Source organism: Rana temporaria, chromosome 3 (assembly GCF_905171775.1).
Source record: "Rana temporaria chromosome 3, aRanTem1.1, whole genome shotgun sequence".
NCBI classification, from domain to species: Eukaryota; Metazoa; Chordata; class Amphibia; order Anura; family Ranidae; genus Rana; species Rana temporaria.
In genome coordinates this window covers 481,171,767-481,185,207 of record NC_053491.1, presented here as the reverse complement: position 1 = coordinate 481,185,207, position 13,441 = coordinate 481,171,767, and the positions used below count along the sequence as shown (strand labels likewise).

General features: G+C 46.0%; 1 protein-coding gene across 3 annotated transcripts in view; it reads left to right on the top strand.

Moving 5' to 3' along the window:
- Positions 1–1,534, top strand: part of LOC120933671 (beta-1,3-galactosyltransferase 5-like) — a 28,879-nt gene extending 27,345 nt beyond the window's left edge. For all 3 annotated transcript variants that reach the window (XM_040347005.1, XM_040347006.1, XM_040347007.1), the window contains exon 3: positions 766–1,534. In XM_040347005.1, the coding sequence (XP_040202939.1) occupies positions 766–1,286 (521 nt within the window). In that variant the 3' untranslated portion in view covers positions 1,287–1,534. The remainder of the gene's footprint in view (positions 1–765) is intronic.
- The last annotated feature ends 11,907 nt before the right edge of the window (positions 1,535–13,441 follow it).

Below are 13,441 nucleotides of genomic sequence, written 5' to 3'. Positions count from 1 at the left end.
CTCTGCAGCCTATCACCCCTCTCCTCTCCTGTGTGTCTGTCTCTGCAGCCTCTCACCCCCCTACTCTCCTGTGTTTCTTTGTCTCTGCAGCCTCTCACCCCTCTCCTCTCCTGTGTGTTTGTGTCTCTGCAGCTTCTCATCCCTCTCCTCTCCTGTGTGTCTATGTCTCTGCAGCCTCTCACCCCTCTCCTCTCCTGTGTGTCTATGTCTCTGCAGCCTCTCACCCCTCTCCTCTCCTGTGTGTCTATGTCTCTGCAGACTCTCACCCCTCTCCTCTCCTGTGTGTCTATGTCTCTGCAGCCTCTCACCCCTCTCCTGTGTGTCTATGTCTCTGCAGGCTCTTACCCCTCTCCTCTCCTGTGTGTCTATGTCTCTGCATCCTCTCCTCTCCCCTGTATCTATGTCTCTGCAGCCTCTCACCCCTCTCCTCTCCTGTGTGTCTATGTCTCTGCAGCCTCTCACACCTCTCCTCTCCTGTGTGTCTATGTCTCTGCAGCCTCTCACCCCTCTCCTCTCCTGTGTGTCTATGTCTCTGCTGCCTCTCACAGTCACAAAGAACAGAGAAAGTGAGGGAATGCAGAGATGCAATCACACATGATAGGAGGGTGGGGGGGAGCTTGCAGAGATATGGTAATACACAAGAGCGGAGGTGATATTTTTATTCATAAAATATAAGGTCTCTGCATTCTAGATATATACTGTAGATAGATTGATAATATGGTTAATGATCTTCATACATAATAAGTGACTCTTTCCTCCCTACAGTTGACGATGATGAATTTGTGAACCCAGACGTGATTGTACAGTATATTACAGAATATGGATCCCCAGATACAATTCATGGTTTTCACTATCATAGGCCACCTGTCCTGCGTCAGACCAAATACAGCATCACAAAGACTCTGTACCCTCAGCAACATTATCCAGCTTTTGTCTCCGGTGGCGGTTTTCTGTTCCCGGGACCCTCAGTGATCGGCCTGTACAACGCCTCCCTTCTACTCCCTGTTTTCCCATTGGACGACGTATATTTTGGATTTCTCTCCGTGGCGGCCAACCTATCCTTTCGGCATGACAGCCGCTTCTACGTGAAAGGATTAAAGTACGATGTGTGTAAGTACAAAGAAGCCCTGGTGGTCCACGGTATTAATGCGGAGTTCATGGCACGGATATGGAAGGAACTACAGAACAGCGAATGCTCAATGTCACACCAAGCTGGCAGACAGACGAATAACTTTTACAAAGGGGAAAAAAATGATTCCTCAACACAAGGACTAAAACACACCTGACTGGATGTTGGAGGCTAAATAATGGTTTTATTTTTTTAGAATATTATAATTATTTATGGTAAGGCGATTTGGAAGGTCCTTATGTGCCCCATATTGTTTCTTTTTAATGGTGATAGTTGACTAAGCAAGTAGCAAATCCAATATTGGGCTAGTTTGCTGGATCTCTAAATTACATGGGCACTGTACTCCATTTAAATTTTTCACAACTATCACAACTTTTTTTTTAATTATGTGTTCAAATGTATTAATCTATTTGTTTTATTAAAAACAACAAAAAAAAAAAACTAAATGGGTTTATTATTGTGGATGTTAATTAGCTTGAAAATGGTGGTGGTGAGGTATGGAACTCTCCATTATTCAGTAAGTGGGGTTTTGCTTGCTCATCTTTTGTGCAATGTGGTTGAATTTTTTTTTTAAACTTCCTTCAATGTCCATGTGACATCTCTGTTTTTGAAAATATATGTTTTTAATAATTTTGCAGAAACAAACAAAAAGAAACATATAAAACATTAAAAGGCATCACACAACACACATAACACAAAATACCTCAACACTAGGCCATCAGTATTACTCCAAGGCTGGAACATGAGTATAGTAACAGCACTTCCACTTAGGGTTGCCACCTGTCTGGGATTCACCCAGACAGTCTCGGTTTTGGGTTCCTGTTTGCCTGAAACATGGACACATTATTCATAAGGGACTGTGGCTCCCCAAGTGTAGCACCCTCTTCTACCTTAGGTAGGTGCTAGAGTTAGTTTTTTTGGCCAGTGCTGAGTGCAGGTAAATTTAGGCAAGCCCTAGCTGATCTAGGGGCTGGGAGTGGTTTAGTGTAGGCTGGTGACTTACAGGCAGTGTCACTTCTTGGTTACCTCCCTCTGGCCTCCAGAAGATTCTGGAAGCAGAGGAGGGGAGGAGAGGCGGAGTTGTCTGGTGGTGTGTTAAGGAGCCCTGACCAATACCCAACTAGGATTGGCAGGTGGCAGGCCTCCTTAAAGTAGAGGTTCACCCAAATAACATCAATATCAGACTAAATTCTTTATACTTCGAACATGTACAATTGGCAATTTTTTTTAGGCTGCACATACCTTATAATCTATATTTGCAATCCGGCTTCCATGTACTTCTTCCATGTGCTTCCATGTACTTCTTCCGCGGGAGTAGGCGTTTCCAAGCTGTAGTGGTAGTTGAGGGCATCATAATGGGAAGGGGGTTAGTGGAGGGCACCATTATGGGAGGGGAGGTAGTGGAGGGCAGTATGATGGGAGGGGGTGGTAGTGGAGGGCAGTAAATTGGGGCGGAGGTTAGTGGAGGGCAGTATAATAGAAGGGGTGGCAGTGGAGGGCGGTATAATGGGAGGGGGCAGTATGATGGGAGGGGGTGGTAGTGGAGGGCAGTATAATAGGGGGGTTATTAGAGGGCAGTATAATAGGAGGGGTGGCAGTGGAGGGCAGTATAATAGGAGAGGTGGCAGTGGAGTAAGGTGACCAGGTGTTTAAAATTAAATCCGGGGACATATTTTTTTTTACTAGCAATGGCGGCAATCAGCGACTCTCTGCCCATCGCCCTCCTCACAGCCTCTCAAGTCTCACTCTCCGGGCCCCAGCTACTACTGGGTAGGGAGCGGAGGAAGCAGGCAGGTGGCTGGCCGGGACTTGAGCCAAGGCAGAAGAATATGCGAGCGGAGCTGAATGGGCATGCAGGTGAAATATTCCCTCCACTCCGACCAGCACATGATCATCAGCAAGGGGCACAGATAATGGAAATAAATACACCCCCCTAAGCTAGTAGAAGCGGCAGAGCAGGGGTGTGTTATTCAGATTTTTTTTTCAATTCTGCACTGCCCCAGCCCTTGTTCAAATCCAATCCGGGGACGGACTTGGTCCGGGGACAGTGTCCTCAATCTGGGGACTGTCCCCGGAAACCGGGATGTCTGGTCATCCTACAGTGGAGGGCAGTATAATAGGAGGGGTGGCAGTGGAGGGCAGTATAATAGGAGGGGTGGCAGTGGAGGGCAGTATGTTGGGAGGGGGTGGTAGTGGAGGGAAGTATAATGTACAGCATGACTGGAGGGGTGCAGTGTATGGGATGGTGCAGAGTGACCATGAGCTATTCAGTCTTACAGTCAGGGCAGTGCAGGGAGCATTTCGCTTACCTTTCTTCCAGCGCAGGAACAGCCACCAGGGAAGAGGCAGAGTCGTGGGCGGAGCATAGGCACAAGGCGGAATCCTCCACCGGCTCTCTCAGAATGCTGGGGCTCCACTCTCCTCCTCGTCTTGACGTCACTGGTTGTTATACGCCAGTCGGGCCATGCCTAGCAACCATTGGTTTTGGCAGTGAGCCAGGCAGCGTCTGGGGGGAAATGAAGCAGTCTTGGACAGAACTAGCACAGCGGGCAGTGAGGGACAGAGGCAATGCGGCGGCAATTTTTAGGGGGCATCAGATCGGCCAAGGGGGCGATTCCAGGACACTGTATACCCAGGACCAGAGACAAAGATGTCAATTACGGGATAATCCCAGGCAATCCGGGACACATGGGCACCCTAGTTCTATGCACTCCTTACACTTTTACCTAGGGAAGTATCTGTGGGCCCCCTTATTTTTTAGGGGCTTTAAGATTCTGATAAGCCCCTGATAACTTCCATACCCCCACAAGTACCTGGCTGGGGTTGTGGGCAAGATGTACTTGTCCTCAGCAACATTCTACTGAATCTGCCTTACTAAAACTCACCAGTGACTAGGGATGAGCTTCGAGTTCGAGTCGAACTCATGTTCGACTCGAACATTGCCTGTTCGCCTGTTCGGTGAACAACGAACAATTAGGGGTGTCCGCGGCAAATTCGAAAAGCTGCGGAACACCCTGTTAAAGTCTATGGGAGAAATCTAAAGTGTTCATTTTAAAGGCTAATATGCAATTTATTGTCCTAAAAAGTGTTTGGGGACCTGGGTCCTGTCCCAGGAAACATGTATCAATGCAAAAAAAAGTTTTAAAAACGGCCCTTTTTTCAGGAGCAGTGAATTTAATAATGCTAAAAGTGAAACAATAAAAGTGTAATATTACTTTCAATTTCATACCTAGGGGGGGTGTAAAGTCAGCATGTGAAAAAGCGCATGTTTCCCGTACATAGAACTGTCCCTGCACAAAGTGTCATTTCTGAAAGAAAAAAAGGCATTTAAAACCGGCTTTGCGGCTCTAATGAATTGTCGGCTCTGGCAATTCAGAGATGATTCATTCATAAAAAAAAAAGCTGGGGGTCCCCCCAAATTCCATTAACAGGCCCTTCAGGTCTGATATGGACATTAAGGGGAACCCCGCCGTCAATTAAATAAAAAAAATGATGTGGGGTTCCCCCCAAATATCCATACCAGACCCTTCAGGTCTGATGTGGATTTTAAGGGGAACTCCACCCCAAATTTTAAAAAAAAATGGCGTGGAGTTCCCCCAAAAATCCACACCAGACCCTTATCCGAGCACGTTAACCTGGCCGGCCGCAGAAAAGAGGGGGGGACAGAGTGCGCCCCCCCTCTCCTGAACCGCACCAGGCCACATGCCCTCAACATGGGGGGGATTTCATCCCCACAACCCTTGCCCGGTGGTTGTGGGGGTCTGCGGGCGGGGGGCTTATAAGAATCTGGAAGACCCCTTTAACAAAGGGGACCCCCAGATCCTGCCCCCCCCTATGTGAATTGGTAATGGGGTACACTGTGCCTCTACCATTTCACGAAGGAAGTGTAAATAGTTAAAAAAAACACACAGACAACCGAGAAAAAAATCCTTTATTAATAATAAAAAAAAAAAATCCAGCGATGTGAATCCACTCTCGGCCCGGCCCCCCGCTCCAACATGGTCTTCTATCCAGCGACGGATGATCTCTCCAGCGACGGGTGATCAGCGGTCCGGTCCAGCGATGAGAAGATCCATCCGTCCAGAGCGCAGCAGGCAGCTCCTCTCTCCGCTGGACACAGCCCAGCGGAATGATGCGCTGGAGCTGTGACATTTCTTATATAGGGGAAGCGGCCACACGTCACGTGACCCCGCCCCCTCTGACGCACCCTCGTACGTCACTGGGAAAGACCGGGAAGGACCGGATGGATCTTCTCATCGCTGGACCGGACAGCTGATCACCCGTCGCTGGAGAGATCATCCGTCGCTGGATAGAAGACCACGTTGGAGTGGGCGGCCGGGCCGAGAGTGGATTCACATGGCTGGATTTTTTTAATTTTTTTATTAATAAAGGATTTTTTTCTACGGTGTCTGTGTGTTTTTTATTTTAACTATATACACTTCCTTTGTGAAATGGTACAGTGTACCCCATTACCAATTCACATAGGGGGGGCCAGGATCTGGGGGTCCCCTTTGTTAAAGGGGTCTTCCAGATTCTTATAAGCCCACCGCCAGCAGACCCCCACAACCACCGGGCAAGGGTTGTGGGGATGAGGCCCTTGTCCCCATCAACATGGGGACATCCTCCCCATGTTGAGGGCATGTAGCCTGGTGCGGTTCAGGAGAGGGGGGGGCCGCACTCTGTCCCCCCCTCTTTTCTGCGGCCGGCCAGGTTAACGTGCTCGGATAAGGGTCTGGTATGGATTTTTGGGGGAACTCCACGCCATTTTTATTTTAAATTTGGGGTAGAGTTCCCCTTAAAATCCATATCAGACCTGAAGGGCCTGTTAATGGAATTTCGGGGGACCCCCAGCTTTTTTATTTTTATTTTTTATGAATGAATCATCTCTGTAATTGCCAGAGCCGACAATTCATTAGAGCCGCAAAGCAGGTTTTAAATGCCTTTTTTTCTTTCAGAAATTACACTTTGTGCAGGGACAGTTCTATGTACGGGAAACATGCGCTTTTTTACATGCTGACTTTACACCCCCCCCCCCCCCCCCAGGTACGAAATTTAAAGTAATATTTCACTTTTATTGTTTCACTTTTAGCATTATTAAATTCACTGCTCCTGAAAAAACGGTAGTTTTTAAAACTTTTTTTGCATTGATACATGTTTCCTGGGACAGGACCTGGGTCCCCAAACACTTTTTAGGACAATAACTTGCATATTAGCCTTTAAAATTAACACTTTAGATTTCAAATGTTCGAGTCCCATAGACTTTAACGGGGTTCTAAAGTTTACACAAACATTTGGTGTGTTCGCAAGTTCTGATGCGAACCGAACAGGGGGGTGTTCGGCTCATTTTTACCAGTGACCTACTAAATGCTAAAACCAATGGCCATTACTCCATACCCATACAGTGGAACCTTGGATTACAAGCACAATCCGTTCCAGGAGAATGCTCATAATTCAAAGTACTCGCAAATCAAAGTGAGTTTCCCCATTGAAGTCAATGGAAACTAAAATAATTTGTTAAGCATTGACTTTAATGGGATGCAATACCGCATGTGGCCAGAGGCGGGGGGTGCCGGAGAGCCTCGGCTGACCTCGGCAAACCTCGGAAAGACTTCCTACCCGAGATTTGCCAAGGTCATCCATGCAGTCCTATGGTATTTTCGTGCATTTCGGAACGGCGCCGATTGGCTGCAATCAGCGACGTTCGGTTCTGCTTAGCTACGGCCCCCCCCCACCTCAGGCTAAAAGCGGTACTGCACACCGCTTTAGCTTAAATCGTGCTCGCTTTGCGAGACAACACATGCAAACCGAGTCACGATTTTTTAAAATACATGACTCCCCACCTCCTCCATGACTTTACCATTAATATCAACAACACAACCATTGGTCCCGTAACACATACCAGGCTGCTGGGTGTAATCCTTGACTCTGACCTCTCCTGCAGCCCCCACATCCAATCACTGGCTAAATCTTGCCGCCTTAATCTCCGCAACATCTCGAGAATTCGACCCTTCCTGACTAACGACACCACAAAGCAACTTATTCACTCCTCGATTATTTCCTGTCTTGATTACTGCAACTCTCTCTTTAACCACTTCCCCCGGACCATATTGCTGGTCAAAAACCAGAGCACTTTTGCGATACGCCACTGCGTCGCTTTAACTAACAATTGCGTGGGCGTGCGACGTGGCTCCCAAACAAAATTGGCGTCCTTTTTTCCCCACAAATAGAGCTTTCTTTTGGTGGTATTTGATCACCTCTGCGGTTTTTAGTTTTTGCGCTATAAACAAAAATAGAGCGACAATTTTGAAAAAAATGAATATTTTTTACTTTTTGCTATAATAAATATCCCCCAAAAATATATAAAAAAAACATTTTTTTTCCTCAGTTTAGGCCGATACGTAATCCTTCTACATATTTTTCGTAAATAAAAATCGCAATAAGCGTTTATTGATTGGTTTGCGCAAAAGTTATAGCGTTTACAAAATAGGGGGTATTTTTATGGCATTTTTATTAATATTTTTTTTTACTAATAATGGCGGCGACATTATGGCGGACACTTCGGACACTTTTGACACATTTTGGGGACCATTGGCATTTTTATAGCGATCAGTGCTATAAAAATGCATTGGATTACTATAAAAATGCCACTGGCAGTGAAGGGGTTAACACGAGGGGGCAGGGAAGGGGTTAAGTATGTTCCCTGGGTGTGTTCTAACTGTAGGGGGGGTGGAGTGACATGGGGAAATGACCGATCTTCTGTTCATACATTGTATGAACAGAAGATCAGCATTTCTCTCCCTGACAGGACCGGGAGCTGTGTGTTTACACACACAGCTCCCGGTCCTCGCTCTGTAACGAGCGATCGCGTGTGCCCGGCGGCGATCGCGCCCGCCGGGCACGCGCACGGGAGTCGGGGGAGTGCGGGGGCGCGCGCGGGCCTCCGGCGGCGTGCACGCGCCCCTAGTGGCCTGTGCGAGAGCCGATGTATAGCTACGGGTTCTCGCGCATGGGAGCTGACCTGCCGCCGTAAAACGACGGCGGCTGGTCGGCAACCAGTTAATGGCTTACCCTTATGAAGGATAACCCCCTTCAGTCTATTATGAATTCTGCTGCTAGACTAATACACCTCACCAACCGATCTGTGACTGCTGCTCCTCTCTGCCAATCCCTTCACTGGCTTTCCCTATCCTACGTGTAAAATTCAAAATGCTAACCACAACATACAAGGCCATTCACAACATCGCCCCATCTATATAACCAACCTCATCTGCAGATATCGTCCAAATCGTCCCCTCCGCTCCTCCCAGGACCTCCTACTCTCTAGCTCCCTTGTAAACCTCCTCCGATGCTCACCTTCAGGACTTCCCCAAAGCCTCTCCCATCCTCTGGAACTCCCTACCCCAGTATGTTTGATCAGCCCCTACCCTTTAGGAGATCCCTGAAAACTCATTTATTCAGGGACGCCTACCCCACACCCACCTAACAACTGTCCCTGAGCCACCCCCATCAAATCATTCTCTGCAACTATTACCTTTTGTACCACCACCCCCTCCCTTTAGACTGTAAGCTCTACGAGCCGGGCCCTCCTGTACCTTCTGTATTGAACTGTACTGTAATTGTGCTGCCCACCCTCTACATTGTAAAGTGCTGCTTAAACTGTTGGCGCTATATACATCGTGTATAATAATCATAATGATAATAATATGGGGACAAGGCGCTATGCCGGGACTGTCCCTTCTGGCAAAATACCCTCTCCATGTTAAGGGGGATGTGACCTGGTATGGGTCAGGAGGGGTAGGGGCGCATGCCCCCCCCCTTCCTTTCCTGGCCTGCTCAGATATAGGGCTGATATGGATGTTTGAGGGGGGACCCATGTAGATTTTTATTTTGTCTTTTGTGTTTTTAAGATCTACACCAGACCCTCATCTAGGAATCTAGGACAAGGTTCTGGTATAGATGTTGGAAATTCCCAGCCTCCAGAGCTGTAATTTACTAGTATTAGAAACTACACTTAACATTTTTTAACTGTCAGTATTGCTGACAATCAAGCTATTTAAAGTATTTTACATTTTCTCTTCTCCTCTAGGCATGTGGGGGGGGTGCAGTGTGGTGTGGCTGCAGGAAACACTCAGAGCCCAGTAGTAGAGAATAGTGTTGAGCGGAATACGCCATATTCGATTTCGCGATATATCACAAATATATCGCCGAATATTCGAGAAATATTCGCTAAAATCGAATATTCGTGATATTTTTTTCTAAATTTAATTTTTGCGAAATTTCGCTATTGCGAATGCGAAAATAATTGCGAAATTTCGACAACTGCTGTAGGGGCACTCTGATTGGCTCATTCTGAAATCGAATATTCGTGATATTTTATCGAAATTTCGCAAAATGCGAATGCGAAATTGATTGCGGAATTTCGAGAACTGCTGTAGGAGCACTCTGATTGGCTCATTCTGAAATCGAATATTCCTGATATTTTATCGAAATTTCGCAAATGCGAAATTTATTGCGGAATTTCGACAACTGCTGTAGGAGCACTCTGATTGTATCATTCTGAAATCGAATATTCCTGATATTTTATCGAAATTTCGCAAATGCGAATTTATTGCGATCTTGTGCATGCGCAGACGCGCGAACAACACGCGGAAACGGAGAGCACTTCCTGGATCTATGCCAGTCTAATTTCGCATGTACTTTAAGCTGCACTGCGAAGCGAAAAAAATGGTGGGGAGTAATTTTTCACCTAGTGAGGAGAAACTGTTGATCAGTGTAAGTAATCACCACTGTTATTTCATTATCTTTAACTGCATTTTAGACTAGTTTAAAAGTTAGTACATAAGATCAGATATTAGTATTTCCCAAACATTGTGTCTCCTGCTGTTGTAAAACTACAACTCCCAGCATGCCTGGACAGCTGCAGACACCCTGGTTGGTAATGGTAAATGTTTATTTTTGGCACTTTCCTTGCTATTTAGCATTAACATGTTGTGGACATAGGACCAGTGCATACCTCCCAACTTTGGAACTTGAGAATAAGGGACATTTTAGGCTGCATTCACACCTTGGCGTCCAAAATCGCGGTGATTTGTCCTGCGAATTGCGGCGACAAATTGCGGCGTTTTGTACCGCGATTTGCGGCGACAAAACGCCGCGATTGTGAATGCAGCCTTCACCCCCTCTATGGAGATGGTTCACATCTCCTATGCCCAACGCCGCCTGAAAAAAAGGTCCGGGACTTGTTTTCAGGCGGCAGGCATACGGCGTTCGGCGTGGAGATGTGAACCATCTCCATAGAGGGCCATTTGAAATCATCCCTCCAGCGTACATTGATTGCTGTGCCACAAGCTGGAGTCACACAAACCTTCTATACTCCTCAGGGGCGGACTGACAGCTCATGGGGCCCCCGGGCAAAAGGAGATCATGGGGCCCCCTGTGTCTCTGCCCATGTGTCCCTGCCCACGTTCAAGCTGCATCCACACAAATCCTACCTACATATTGCACTGCCCATATTGCATGCATTCAAAGAATTTCTGGATGCTATGTTCCAAATAAATGTTTATTATAGGAATTAAAGAAAAATAAAATGTACATTAAAGTGCAACAATGGTACATTTTCGAAATTAAGGTTTTCATAAATTAGCACAATATTCCCGCATAGCTTTCCAATAGGCTCTTCATTGGTTAGATTGATAGCAGCGCAGCCATTGGCTCTCACTGCTGTCAATCAAATTAATGTTGTTGCACGCCAGGGGGTGGGGCTGAGTCATACACTTATCGGGTATGGCCGCCAAGTGTATCACACAGGAGTGCGCCCGCAAGGTAACCCACTCGGGAGAGAGCTTCCCAGAGGGGGTTAGCTCTTGCGGGGAGGAACCGTGAGAGCCTCCGTGGGACCCCAGAAGATGACGATCAGGGCCACTTTGTGCAAAACAAACTGCACAGTGGAGGTAAGTATAACATGTTTGTTATTAAAAAAAAAAAAAAAACTGAACCCATACAACCCCTTTAACTATGAATTATGGCCCTAGAATTGCTCTCACTCTGATGTTCTGGTGGATACTATACATGTATCCATTATTGTTTACATACATATGCTCATCCTACATAACCCTTTTTATATAGAGTGTGTGAAGGGATTATGGGTGTGTTTTACATTTTTTTTAAATAATTGTATTTACTTTAAATCATTTTCACTGACTACCAATGTAAAGATCATTCTTCCCACTGACCACCAATGTAAGGGACATTCTTCTCACTGATCATCAATGTAAGGAGCATTCTTCTCACTGATCACCAATGTAAGGAACATTCTTCCCACTGATCACCAATGTAAGGGACATTCTTCTCACTGATCACCAATGTAAGGGACATTCTTCCCACTGATCACCAATGTAAGGAACATTCTTCCTACTGATCACCAATGTAAGGAACATTCTTCCCACTGATCACCAATGTAAGGAGCATTCTTCTCACTGATCACCAATGTAAGGAACATTCTTCCCACTGATCACCAATGTAAGGAACATTCTTCTCACTGATCACCAATGTAAGGGACATTCTTCCCACTGATCACCAATGTAAGGAACATTCTTCCCACTGATCACCAATGTAAGGGACATTCTTCCCACTGATCACCAATGTAAGGGACATTCTTCCACTGATCACCAATGTAAGGGACATTCTTCCCACTTGATCACCAATGTAAGGGGCATTCTTCCCACTGATCACCAATGTAAGGGACATTCTTCCCACTGATCACCAATGTAAGGGACATTCTTCTCACTGATCACCAATGTAAGGAGCATTCTTCCCACTGATCACCAATGTAAGGGACATTCTTCCCACTGATCACCAATATAAGGGACATTCTTCTCACTGATCACCAATGTAAGGAACATTCTTCCCACTGATCACCAATGTAAGGGACATTCTTCCCACTGATCACCAATGTAAGGGACATTCTTCTCACTGATCACCAATGTAAGGGACATTCTTCCCACTGATCACCAATGTAAGGGACATTCTTCCCACTGATCACCAATGTAAGGAACATTCTTCCCACTGATCACCAATGTAAGGGACATTCTTCCCACTCATCACCAATGTAAGGGACATAGTTCCCACTGATCACCAATGTAAGGGACATTCTTCTCACTGATCACCAATGTAAGGGACATTCTTCTCACTGATCACCAATGTAAGGGACATTCTTCTCACTGATCACCAATGTAAGGGACATTCTTCTCACTGATCACCAATGTAAGGGACATTCTTCCCACTGATCACCAATGTAAGGGACATTCTTCCCACTGATCACCAATGTAAGGGACATTCTTCCCACTGATCACCAATGTAAGGAACATTCTTCCCACTGATCACCAATGTAGGGACATTCTTCCCACTGATCACCAATGTAAGGGACATTCTTCTCACTGATCACCAATGTAAGGGACATTCTTCCCACTGATCGCCAATGTAAGGAACATTCTTCCCACTGATCACCAATGTAAGGAACATTCTTCCCACTGATCACCAATGTAAGGAACATTCTTCCCACTGATCACCAATGTAAGGGACATTCTTCCCACTCATCACCAATGTAAGGGACATTCTTCCCACTGATCACCAATGTAAGGGACATTCTTCTCCTTGACCACCAATGTATGGAACATTCTTCTCACTGATCACCAATGTAAGGGACATTCTTCCCACTGATCACCAATGTAAGGAACATTCTTCTCACTGATCACCAATGTAAGGGACATTCTTCTCACTGATCACCAATGTAAGGAACATTCTTCCCACTGATCACCAATGTAAGGGACATTCTTCTACTGATCACCAATGTAAGGGACATTCTTCCACTGATCACCAATGTAAGGGACATTCTTCCCACTGATCACCAATGTAAGGAACATTCTTCTCACTGATCACCAATGTAAGGGACATTCTTCCTCACTGATCACCAATGTAAGGAACATTCTTCTCACTGATCACCAATGTAAGGGACATTCTTCCCACTGAACACCAATGTAAGGAACATTCTTCTCACTGATCACCAATGTAAGGGACATTCTTCCCACTGATCACCAATGTAAGGACATTCTTCCCACTGATCACCAATGTAAGGACATTCTTCTCCACTGATCACCAATGTAAGGAACATTCTTCTCACTGATCACCAATGTAAGGGGCATTCTTCCCACTGATCACCAATGTAAGGGACATTCTTCTCACTGATCACCAATGTAAGGGACATTCTTCTCACTGACCACCAATGTAAGGGACATTCTTCTCACTGATCACCAA